This window comes from Heptranchias perlo, chromosome 25 (assembly GCF_035084215.1).
Source record: "Heptranchias perlo isolate sHepPer1 chromosome 25, sHepPer1.hap1, whole genome shotgun sequence".
NCBI lineage: Eukaryota > Metazoa > Chordata > Chondrichthyes > Hexanchiformes > Hexanchidae > Heptranchias > Heptranchias perlo.
The window spans coordinates 29770079-29783435 of NC_090349.1; the positions used below are offsets into that span (position 1 = coordinate 29770079).

A 13357-nucleotide genomic window follows, 5' to 3' on the forward strand; every position below is an offset into this window, starting at 1 on the left:
TAGAAACTAACTCAAGGCACAGCGATCCATTTTGTTTAACTATTAACTTATTGCCATTGCTACTGAAGCTAGAATAGAAAGAACAGAGAAGAGAAAAGAAAAATACAGGCTGCAATCACAAATCAAAAACGGGGCCCGTTTGTTTTTATCATTAATGACCTACTAACAAAATCAGTATTACCAATTTGATGTTTTTGGCCTTTTTTTAAAATTGGCCACTCATAATATGAGATCAAGTCTTGCCATTTTGAAGCCTGCAAAATTTATTAAACTTCTGGGCATCCTCAGTTCACCTCCCCTGTGTCCTTCTGTTCTCAATCTATAGCATGCCTGCAGTACTGCACTGCAGAAAAGAGATTTGTCAACCTCTCATCTTAAGTTTTGTAATTATTTTGCTGTTCATTGTTGAAAAGGTAAAAAGTAAGAAATAATTTTGCTTTTTTTTTTAATCATCTTATCTAGGATGAAATAATAATCAGCAGAAATACAAAAATCAGACATTATATTGACTATTTGAAATTCCTGCATTATGTGTACTAAGCAATAGTTTTGAAGTTGATATCATTTTGACATCCATAAACACATTCTTTTCCTACGGTGTTGATTAAAGGCTGAGTGACTCCAAGGCCCATATTCACATACTAAGTACGCAAACTTTAAAAAATATTATAACAGGATTTATATAATGGGACATCTGGAGTGAACTGTGCTTCTTACTGCTGAGTGCTGGGTCAAAAACCACTGATCACAATATGTAAATAAAGAAACCTTCACTTATTTTTCTCTTTCAGGTTCTGACTAATTTGTTATGCTGATCTAGCATTTTCTGTTTCTGATTTCCAAAATGCATCTTCTTTCTTCTTGTATATATTACAAATAAATAAAAGAACTTGTGCAGGTATTTGTAAAAACTGACCCAGATCTACATCTCCCCTGACAGTTAAATAAAGTCGGTAACATTTGCTCCATGTCTGTGAGCATTGCCAAAAATTCTGAGAATGTCATACTTAGAAATCGATTAGCACTCACTGATGATTGTTGTGCTACACACCTGGTCCTTTAGCTGTTGGATTTCCATTTGTAGCCTGCGCTCGGTTTCTACTTTCTCTACCCGAAGCTGCTGATTCTGCTGGTGCAGTTCGAGTAACTGTTTTTCTATTAGCAGATTCTGATCCAAAGCTTCATCACTCTGAAAGATTCAGGCAGAAATATATACTTATGTCCAATTTGTAAAAAGCACATAATATGGAGGGCTGGAAGAAAGTTGTGATCTTGGATTTTGTGACTTTACCAAAATCTGTAAGGTCTGCTCCAGTACAGATTTTGGTAGAACACCAATTAACTACCAACCAGAAGCCAGTATGCAAATGATAGAATACTTGCCTCCTCTCTCCCCCTTCTCTCACACTCCCAGGTAAGTATATTCAAGATGAAAAGTTGTCATCTCTGTACTGCAGACTGATTCAGGGTATCTGATGCAAAATGCTGATATCCTTTTGATTGTGAAAGATGTAAGGAATAGAGATAAAGGGCGTTAAATTGGGTCGTGTAGCACCCGTTGTTTCGGCGCTACACAGCCTCTCCGACATCCAAGATGGCGTCTTGGACGTGCACACACGTTTCCTGCGTGACGTGCGCCAGACGCCATCTAGGTATAAGAGTTAGCGAAGGAGCAGATAAGAAACACTGGAATCATGTAAATAGGGAGAAAATGGCTTCCAATCAGTGTGCAATGCTGATTTAAAGTGATAGACACCATTTTGGGACTTAACGCTCAACTCAATGCACAGTCTTAACCCCAACCATCTGAACGTGTCTTAGAGTGCTTGGAGAACCCCCCACCGGTGCTATTTAAAAGGACCATGCAGGATTTACATGTTAGTGGCTGGATTATTGCCTCAGGCTGCCAAGACATTTGTAACTGTTTTCGGAGGTCTCCCAGACTTTAATACTAGGACGCGGGGACATAGCCTAACATTTAGAGCCAGGACGTGCAGGAGTGAAGTTAGGAAATGCTTCTACACGCAAAGGGTGGGAGACGCTTGGAACGCTCTTCTGCAGATAGCAGTTGATGCTAGCTCACTTGTGAATGTTAAATCTGAGATTGATAAGATTTCTGTGAACCAAGGGTATTAAGGGATTATTGGGCTAAGACGGGTATATGGAGTTAGGTCACAGGTCCACCATGATCTCAATGAATGGTGGAACAGGCTCGAGGGGCTAAATGCCACTGCCAATTGCTGCCTCTTGATATGCGTCACCTTCTCCTGCAAGAAAGCAGGACGTGTGCCTGGGTGATGTGCCTGTCATGGTTGACTAGCTGCCAGTGTGTGTGGCCTGTGAGCTGTGGGTGGGCGGCTTGAAACAGTGGTAATGTGCAAGAGTGAGAAGAAGCAACTGATTGGAAGAGTTGAGTACTGATGGAAAGAGTTTATTGGTATGTGGGGGATGGGGGGGTGTAGTGCGCGGTGCAGTTGGTCGGAGACGCCACTTGACAGTTGACCTCAATCACCTTGACCACTCATATCAAAGCACTGAACTTCTTCCTGCACTGCATCCATGTTCATGATGTTGTGCGCCTGGCATTGACTTCTTCGTCCCGCGCTGCCTCCCATTATCTTTTGACTATACATCAGGAGGGCCTCTTGCCGCCCCCCGCAGATATAGGATGTCCCTCCTTCTATCCACCTCTTGCACCCAAGGTCTCTAGTGCGTCAGCAGAGAACCTCGTGCACGCACTCTCGCAGGCCTGGTACCAACTCAGATCGGCAGATTGGTGAGTTCTGGCATGCAGATTGGAGGATGTGGGATTTAGTAGTGCGCAACCTTTATTCAATGTTTTAACATAACTCATCAGTGTGTAAACATAGGGATGGGATCTGCATCTGTGTTTTACATGTGCGATGTCTGATCTCTGTTCAGACTCCATGCAGACAGTAGACTGTTATTTTCAGCAAATAACAGGGATAAGCTACCTTTAAGAGATTTCTAAGAAACATCCTCCCTTTAAGAGATGGCGCTGCCTCTGGAGGTGGAAAGTGCGAATTGCATTCATTCATGGAAAAGAACGCTGATTGCAGGTAAGTGCTCCCTTGGGACCAAACTTGCGTCTTGCCTGCCCAGGGTCTGTCGGGCGCGGGGTCGCGCTAATATCGCCTAGAACGGACCCTTATCCAATTTTTCCCCCATAATTCCAAAATCATTCATTTACTGACAAATACACTATCAGATTATATAATCATGACCAGATATACAAACATTAAAAAAGTAAAATAAAGATTATAATTTAAGGGGCAATTAAGTTTGGTCTGACTTAAACATTTATAAAACAGAGCAGCAGACGCAGGCATTTTAGTGATAATGTGTCTTGGCCTGAAAGAGTGGTATCATTGATCATAAACCAAGGCTCCTCAGGTAGGAGAACAGTGATGGAGATTTAATCACTTTCTCATTATGAAACAAAACATTAATACTATGGCTCACATTTCTATCAAACCAAAAGAAGTAGGAATGTATACATGTCTGCACTACAAGGACACCATTCTGTCCCGGTTAATATTGGAATTCAGGTATATAGGGGGTAATTTTAAACCCCCCAGAACGGATGGGTGGGCTAAGATTTCTAAAATGGGAAACCCGACCACAACCTGCCTCCAATATGGTTTTAACGGAGGCGGGTTGGGGGGGGGGCGGGTGACTAACCTGCTCTCCAGGGGAGGGTCCCTAATTTAAATATTTTAATAAGGTTGGTTGCCTCAAATTTTAGCTGTGTTTCAGATTTAACACCTGCAGGCCGGATTTCCTAGGCCTCGGAAAACCCAGTAGCTGAAGGGAGACGAGAATGGCTGAATCCAACCAGTAAGCACCTTTCCAGCACTGCTTGTGGGCCAGGAGGAGCAACAGTGCACCACCGTTCCCCCTCCACCCCTGGCCCACCAAGCAAACCTGTTAACCTCTCTGCGATTAGACCCCCCGCGATTGGGCCCCCGATCTCTCCGACCCCCCCATCCAGGCAACCCCCCATCCATCACATCCCACCTACAATTTTTCCGACCCACCTCTCCGGCACAACTGATCTCTCCAGGCACCACACCCCCCAACCCATCCCTCCAGACCTACCCTCCCCCCTTCCCCTCCCCAACCCAACCCACGATCTCTCCCTCCCTCCCTCTTTCTGCTCCACGGCTGCAGCCTTCTGCCACAGGTCTTCCCACCCGACAACCAGCTAGCCTCTCAATCTGGCTGGCTGTGGCCAGGAAACAGAGTCCAAAAATTTAAATCAGGTCCGGTAGAACCTCCGGGAAACACGTATTTCTGGGTTACCTGGCCGCTACATCTGCTCCCCACTCTCCCGCCGCCTCCCCATAAATATCGGGGCCATAGGCTCTGTGGTGTGCTAATCTTCAAACACAATGGGGATGGTTTTAGGAGGCAAATGCAGGGAGGGCTCCGAAAATCGTGCAAATCCTGTTAGCAATTAAAGCCGGCGGGATGACAGTTAACGAGCCAAATGTACCTCATTGAGGTACTTAAGGCACGTTACCTGTGACAGATGAAAGGATTAGAAAGATTTTTAAACTTACCTGGGCAGCTTGCCCACCGCTTCTGATTCACACCTGGTAAAACCAGATGTGAAGGGCCGGATCAGGGAACAAGAAACAAAATAAATAAAATAAATAAAATGAAGTGAAAACACTAAATGCACCTACCTTTGAAACCTGCTCCGATGTCCCCCTCTTCACCCTCCGGATGTTCCCCTCTCCCCTCCCCTCCCCTCCCCCGATCTTCCCCTCTCTCCCCCTGCCCTTCCAGTCCAGTGCCAGATCTTCCATTCTCACCACCCCCGGTCTTCCATTCAAGCGCCTGATGACGTCTGGCTCTCTCTGTTTCCCGCCCCCCCCCTCGCGTTGCAGCTCCTGATGTCAATCAGGCTAGCTGCCAGGCGCGAAACCTGGAGAGGACGTTAACCTCTATCAGTCAACGTGCGATCGCGTAGGAAACGGTAAGTTTGGTTCATGCGGGTTTGCCACGCTCCAATCGCCTCCCCACCCCCCCCCCGCTAATATCGGGGCCAATGAGTAGTAGGATGCAGCTGTGCATCTGTGAGTAGTCACACTGTGAGTTCCTGATTTCAACCGTGCTGTTGGGTGAGGCATGAAATCGAAGCTAATCACTTTCCCATTGAGGGAGGGATTGGGGGCTGGTCATGCACGCCTATCTTCTGGGTAAACAGGGTCTGACACAGGGTGATCAAAATTGAAGGGTGTAAAAATTGGGAAGGTGGTGGGGGGGGGGGCGGGGGGGGGGGAGAGGAGAATTGAAAAGATTAATTCAGGTGTACAAATTTGTAACTATCCAGTTTACCGTTGGAAAATAATCCATTATATTTCTCATGGTTACTTAAAAATTAATTGCATTTTATTTGAATGTTGACTGTGGTGCTAGGGTTGCTTTAAAAGCAAAGGGCATTTAGACTGTTATGTAGGACTGCCGCATTCGAGCAAAGCATAATAGCAATGCATCATCGCAGTCTACGCATTAAAAAGCCATAACTCACAGGGAAATGCAGCAGCAGTCTAGACTGCTGCACTATCAGACTCCATTTAATCCAGGTCTACTCTTACAGCACAATGAAATGTTATCTGCCTTAAATAATGTCCATGCTGACTCATTCTGGTTTTAAACCAGGCAGTGAGTGAATGTCAAAGCCTTACATCAGAAGGTGACTGATTATCCCTCTCTTATTGGTGGAACTGTTCCAGAAAAGTGCTCAGAACAATTACTTCAAATACAGAAGGATCCTAACACATTTCTTAAATTTATGGATGGCAGATGCAAGGCCACTTTCCTCAATCTTCTTCCATCTAAAATTTGCAGAAATTTCCATAATTTCAAAGGCAGTCCATTTACTGCTTCTGGCAAGAAATAATTAATAAGTAACCATCACTCTGTGAGCATCACTGTGAGGATATCTGTTGCAACTTAGCTGCCTGAACCAAAAGCAGGGAAATTCTAAGGGTAGCACACTGCAAACCTGAGTTACAAAAGGTCACCACTGCTAATACAGGTTTTAGTGGCTCTCAAAGGAAAGAGACATACAGCGGTATTTTAAACATAATATTGTTCATGCATATTTGCTAACCAACTGCTTTTAGAGCAGATGACCAACCGTTTACTGAAATAGCTTTTCAGGCTCTGACTGACTCTCACGCTATAAAGTCTCCTCTATAGGGATTATTCTGCCATGCGGAGTTTTCTGTATGAGGGTGACAGCCACTCCCCCCACCACTATTCCCCAGTCTCCCGACTCCTTAGTCCTTCACCAACTCCTGATTGTTCCCAGCACATCATCTGGTTCCGGCTGTCTGTGGCGATGTTTTTTTGGGGGGGAGGGGGGGTGGTGGTGGTGCGATATGAGGCTGGTGACGTCATGGAGTGTATTTGGGGGTGGGGGGAATCTAAAGCGCGAAGGTCTCCTGCGCCCGGGAGATCCATGTGCCATTCCAGGAAACTCCCGGGCCACTCATTGAGCCATTAGGAGAGCGTCAAAATAAATCTGAACACCATCTTCATCAATCCAACTGAAAATCTGGCCCATTTGCTAAATCAGACTATAAAGTTATGATAAACATAAAGTATATGCATTTGAACTAGATTGATTTCTGTGATGAGAGGATTGTCCTATGAGGAGAGATTGAGTAGAATAGGCCTATATTCTCCAGAGTTTAGAAGAATGAGAGGTGATCTCATTGAAACCTATAGAGGGCTTGACAGGGTAGATGCTGAGAGGCTGTTTCCCGTGGCTGGTAAGTCTAAAACCAAGGGTCATCGTCTCAAAATAAGGGGTCAGCCATTTATGACTGAGATGAGGAAAACTTTCTTCACTCAGAGGGTTGTGAATCTTTGGAATTATCTACCACTGTGGATGCTCACTCGTTGAGTGTATTCAAGACTGAGATTGATAGTTTGATTGAGATTGGACTCTAAGGGAGTCAAGGGATATGGGGATAGGACAGGAAAGTGGAGTTGAGGTAGAAGATCAGCCATGATCTTATTGAATGGTGCAGCAGGCTCGAGAGGCCGTAGAGCCTACTCCTATTTCTTATGTTCTTATGAATTATACCTGATCTGTAATTAGGTTTGTAGTATCATTGTACACAAGCTCTCCATTTTCTCCATCTGGGTCCATAAGTACCAGAGTCTGATGTCCCACTGCTGATGTAGAACCCATAGTCTCTTCTGCAGCATCTGTGATGCCATTGGTCCGACTACTGTCCTTTTAAAAAGAAAATAAAAAACAATGGATATTTTGAATGTTATTATTCTAAATAAGACTAAGACGTTGAGTTGCATTTTTTTGAATGTCTACTTAGGGGATTTTATGTCATGGTAGTTTTTTTAACTTTTAAGTTCTTAGCTAATATACATTGTGTTAACTTAATAGTTGCAAAACTGAAACACCCAATAATAAAATGTGACATAGATGTCCATTATAATTCACCAACCAGATTGAGGTAATCAGCATGTAATTGGAATGATTTTAAAGATGAGATTTTATTATAGCCAATGGCCACTCTATTTTTAATATTATGTTTGCTTTTACGTTAATTTTGTTCCACATATGCACAGCTATTAGTAAAGCAGTTATTTTTTAAAACCTGAATTGCACAGGAAAAAGTCGTGACATTGCAAGTATGAAAAATTAACAGGAATTCGGTTTAGATGTTTAAAAGGTTTTGACTGAGAAAACATTCTTTGTTTGGAGACCCAGTTGTAAAACAATGACAGTCAGGGGAATGAAAACTCACTTCTCCCCCAGCAAAAAAAATACATAAGATAAAGCTAAGAATGAAAACTAGTACAAGCCATTAAAAAGTAGTATACTATATATTTGTTAGTTAGTGTGCTCTTCTTTAAAAAAACACTAATCTGCGGTCGTGAATATCTACCTCAAGGAGGTAAACAAACAGCTGTAATTACCAGATATTGATTATATATGACTCCTTTTCTAATTTCCAAATTTCAATTATTTTTAGACATAGTATGCATATTAGAATTTTTTTCAGACCAATGTATGTCACACAACCCTCAAATTTATTCCTGCAGTGTATTGCAGAACATACAAAAAGATTTTTACTAGGTTACACCAAATCAGTGAAAATAAGAGATTTATCTTAGTACTTACTTTGATGTTTCTAGATTTTTTCTTTACTGTATGTGTTTGACAACAGCAGTTAAATTTGGTAGATATATTCATTCAGGACAAATGCCAATATCAAGATGCTAATTAGTTTTCCCATTTTAAAAATAAAATCTTAAAAATAAAGGCAACCCCAAGTTTTGCAGTCAAAAAATTCCACTGTTGACACTCATCATCTCGGCTCACACAAGAAGAATACCCACTTGGCCACTAACGTCTCTGAAACTCCAAGCAGGAATGAGTATCTTCAGGAGTGGAGGGGAGAAAATTGGACAAAGAAAATAAAGACAGCATTCACATAATTGCAGCATTTTACAGTCTTATTTCATTGATGAAAAACTGTTCAGCAAGTCATTAAACCTTTCTATGCTCAGGAATGATGTGGCCTTTCTCATTCAAGAAATGAAACAATGACAAATGAAAAAATTAAGGGCTGGATGAATTATGGATGTGTATGCAATCTCAAGCAAAACTACTTGTGCTCGTACAAACTCAAAACCAAACCCTCATACTCTACATCTGCAATTATTTGAACAATTTTTTACAGTATACACAAGACACTTTTCTCCTCTCATTTTGTCATAAAAATAGCTCCGGCCCATGAGGATGAGCTTTTGGTGCAAGTGGGAAGGAAAGCAGATTAACTTGGGGGACCTAGGAGAAGCACTCCTGCTCCTCCTGGCCCACAAGCAGTGCTGGAAAGACACTCAGCTGTTGAATCCGGCCGTTCTCGCATCCTTCAGCTGCCAGGTTTCCTGAGCCCCGGGAAACCCAGCCCGCAGCCGTTAAATTTAAAAGAGAGGTCACATTTGAGGAACACAGCCTCATTAAAATATTTCAATTAGGGTTCCACCTCTGGAGAGCAAGTTAGTTGCCCAACCCGCCTCCGTTAAAACTGGAAGTTGGACGTGGGTTGGGGTCAGTTTTCCCATTTTTAAGCCCCGCGCCTTCCCGCCCGTCCTGGGGGCTTAAAAGCCCCCGAGTCCCACATAGTGTTGTCTTCATGTTTTCAGCTTTATAACTGTTCATGCACTTACTAAAACAAGGAAGCGGCCTTGTGCATCATAGCAGAATTGCAGTATGCCAATCTTAATGTTTCCAGGTTTTATTGGGTTATTTTGGGAATTTGTCTTCGGAGAGCCAATTGTTTTGGTCTGAATTTAAACTCAGAAACATTAGAGATAGATGATTTATTAAGCCAATAAACAAAGTAATTAATGCATGCTATGGTACAATATTCAATAAACATTAATTGAAAAATATTTTGGTGAAACATCTGCTGTTGAAACTCTCTTCCATGCATTTGTCACCTCCTGACTTGACTGTTTCATTGCTATCCTGGCTGGTCTCGACACTCTAAACTGCAGCCCATCCAAAACTCTGATGCTTGTATCCTAACCTTCACCAAGTCCCGCTCACCCATTACCCGTCCTCACTGACCTACATTGGCTCCTGGTCACCCAATGCCTCAAATTTAAAATTCTCATCCTCAAATTTAAATCCCTTCATGGCATCACTCCTGCCCATTTCTGTAATCTCCTCCAGCCGTACAACCCTACCAGAACTCTCAGTTCCTACGGCTCTGGCCACTTGTGCATCACCCTCCCTTCGCCCCACCACTGGCAGCCGTGCCTTCAGCTGTTTAGGCCAAGCTCTGGAAATCCCTCCTTAAACCCCTCCATCGTTCTGCCTCCGTCTCCTCCTTTAAAAGCCTCCTTAAAACCCATCTCTTTGACCAAGCTTTTGGTCACCGCTCCCAATATCTGCTTCTTTAGCTCAGTATACATTTTTGTGGATACAAAACACTGGAGTTCATTTCTAGAGGGATAGAATTGAAAAGCAGAGAAGTTATGTTAAACGTATAGAACCTTGGTTAGAACACATGGGAGTACTGTGAACAGTTCTGGTCTCCACATTGTAAAAAGGATATAGAGGCACAGGAGAAGGTGCAAAAAGGATTTATTAGGTATAACCTCTCCGTTCTGGTATCATCCTATCAGGAAAGATTGAACAGGCTGAGGCTCTTTTCTCTAGAAAAGACAGGATTGAGGGGTGACCTGATAGAGGTCTTTAAGATTTAATGGGGTAGACATAGAGAAGATGTTTCCACTTGCAGGGGAGACCAGGACTAGGAGCCATGAATATAAGATAGTCACTAATAAATCCAATAGGGAATTCAGGAGAAACTTCTTTATCCAGAGAGTGTTTAGAATGTTGAACTCGCTACCACAAGGAGTAGTTGAGGCGACCAGCATAGATGCATTTAAGGGGAAGCTAGATAAACACATGAGGGAGAAAGGAACAGAAGGATATGTTGTTGAGTTAGTTGAAGAAGGGTGGGAGGAGGCTCGTGTGGAGCATGGACTTGTCGGGCCGAATGGCCTGTTTCTGTGCTGTACGTTCTATGTAATTACTGTGAAGCATCTTGGGACATTTTTTACATTAAAAGCACTATATAAATGCTAGTTGTTGTTGCTGATGTCACTAACAATTTTTCTAAATATTGCATTTCTGTTGGAACTATGTATGTGAACATCAGGTGAGAACAACATCAGTGTTGGCTGTGAATTCACCTGTGATTGAATAGCCTGCCAACACTTACTGTAACAAAGGCCACTTGAATGAAGTACTAGAGTGCGATATTCACCCACGAAAACATACTTCAGTGAGGAGTAATGCGTTCAGGGAGGAGAGTAGGGGAATGGAGAAAATTGCTGAGAGATATAAATATACATGACATTTAGTTGTGTTTTCACTGCAGGCGAAGTCTAATGCTGGCGTTTTCTACACATGACGCAGGATGAGGTTCTGCTCTCAGGTCTCCTCTTGTGAGGTTACTGTAATATTGACTAATAGAGTAATAGTTGATATTTGTTGTGGGGCTGAAAATTAATTATGAATGCTTAAAGAATATTTGTTAAAATAATGATAGTTAGGACTTTACTTTTACATTTAAAGATTAAATGCCAGCTCTCCTTGCATATTTTGAATAGAATTCCTTCAATAAATGAACAGATTATGTTGGAGTATATGTATTTTTGCTTTTGTAGGTTTTACTGAAGCCAAGGCAGAACGACTAATGCAAGAATTGTGGTTAGGAAAAATTGCAGCAATATGGGTAACTGAAGTGGGTCTTTCTGAAATCCTTCACTCAGAATAAAAACATCTTAAAGCTAACAAACAGGAAGCAGAAGCTTCTTTCTTTGCTAACAAACAGGAAGGCATTCCAGCAGAGACAGGTGTGATGAAAGATAGTTAACTACTGCCTATACTTTCAGACAATGGAACAGGACGTTGGTGAGGTCAGAGCCCTAGAATCGTTTATGTTCGGCAATCTGTTCGATAACCGAAAGGTCATAAAATGTCCAGCAAAGTTAAACTTGATGACCTTAGGGTCACAAGCTGAAACTTGCTGACAAGTGAATTGTAGAACAATCTGAAACTTGCTGACAAGTGAATTACAGAAGTCACAAACATGACCAATGAAATGGGTATATAAAAAAGAGGGAAAAGCTCTTGAAATGTGTCACTTCGGGAGAATAAGCGATGCATCCAAAACCAGCCGAGTGTCCCAAGCGTGAGTATGCAGTTAACTGCTTAATTACAGCTTGTATTAGAATAGGTCTGATAGACTCTTGTTAACTGTCTATTAATGTGTCTAATTAAGTTTGCATGGACTTTTAACTAAGTAATATGTTTAACTGACATATCATGAGTTAGGAACATAGGAACAAAAGTAGACCATTCAGGCCCTCAAGCCTATTCAGTCATTCAATGAGGTCATGGCTGATCTGTATCCTAACTCCATCCATCCTTAGCTCCATATCCCTTAATACCCTTGGCTAGCAAAAGTTTATCAAGCTCAGATTTAAAAATTATTAATTGAGCTAGCATTTACTGCTTTTTGTGGGAGAGAATGCCACACTTCTACCATTCCTTGCGTGAAGAAGTGTTTTCTAATTTTTCTCCTGAATGGCCTGGCTCTGATTTTAAGGTTATGTCCCCTCGTCCTAGACTCCCCCACCAGCAGAAAAAGTTTCTCTCCATCTATCCTATCAATTCCTTTCAAAATCCTAAAAACCCCAATCAAATCACCCTTTAACCATCCATATTCCAGGGAATACAAGCCTAGTTTATGTAATCTCTCCTCGTAATCTAACCCTTGGAGCCCTGGTAATTAGAACCGGAATCTAACAGATTAGCAAAGTTTGATATTTTAGAAGAGACACTAAATTATTCAATGGTGTAAAAAAGTCTAGCATTTCATTTGCAAATGCATCTATATTTAATGAATGATGTGTTCAATATTAATTTTATATGTATGATTTGTTGACATACCTTTCCAGCCTGTCCAGTAATATTATCACTTTTTTCTGTGGCGAGGGTGGTGGTTGATGTGGTAATGACTGTTTCTGTAACAATAGGACTAATTGATGCGATATCCATTGTACCACCAGAGGTAACTTGGCTGCCTCCATAAGCTTTATGATGAGCTTCTGCACTCTGCTCATAATACTGTCGGTTATTTACCTCCTAAAAAAAAAAGGGTGAAGGAGGCTTTTAATGAGATTGCAAACCATATACTATAAATCTGAAATTGGTAATAGTTTTCAAATACAGTATTTGATTATAAATTAGTTCACAAGTTGAATAATTGGATTCTTAAAAAAATGTTTATAAAATTAATACCCATAAATATCTAGAACTGCCTGCCATTACCCTTTTCTGGGCTTTAGCTGGGGCAGCGCTGGATCTACCAGTTATCCACCCTTACAGGACAAGCATCCAGATGTTTCATGCTACATTAGGTCAAAAAAGTAAAAGCCCATGGGATCAAAGGGAAAGTGGCTAGTTGGATCCAAAATTGGCTCAGCAGCAGGAAGCAAAGGGTAATGGTTGACAGGTGTTTTTGTGACTGGAAGGCTGTTTCCAGTGGGGTTCCGCAAGGCTCAGTACTAAGTCCCTTGCTTTTTGTGGTATATATTAATGATTTGGACTGGAGTGTGGGGGGCTTGATCAAGATATTTGCAGATGATACAAAAATTGGCTGTGTGGTTGACAGTGAGGAGGAAAGCTGTAGACTGCAGGAAGCTATCAGTGGACTGGTCAGGTGGGCAGAAAAGTGGCAAATGGAATTCATTCCAGAGAAGTGTGAGG

The 13357-nt window shown here is 42.0% G+C and overlaps 1 protein-coding gene across 2 annotated transcripts in view; it reads right to left on the reverse strand.

Moving 5' to 3' along the window:
* Positions 1-13357, reverse strand: part of zgc:193801 (uncharacterized protein LOC564476 homolog) — a 75977-nt gene that overhangs the window by 24481 nt on the left and 38139 nt on the right. For both annotated transcript variants that reach the window (XM_068005913.1, XM_068005912.1), the window contains exons 4-6: positions 12539-12733; positions 7124-7276; positions 1052-1189 (exon numbers count right to left, since the gene is read on the reverse strand). In XM_068005913.1, the coding sequence (XP_067862014.1) occupies positions 1052-1189; positions 7124-7276; positions 12539-12733 (486 nt within the window). The remainder of the gene's footprint in view (positions 1-1051; positions 1190-7123; positions 7277-12538; positions 12734-13357) is intronic.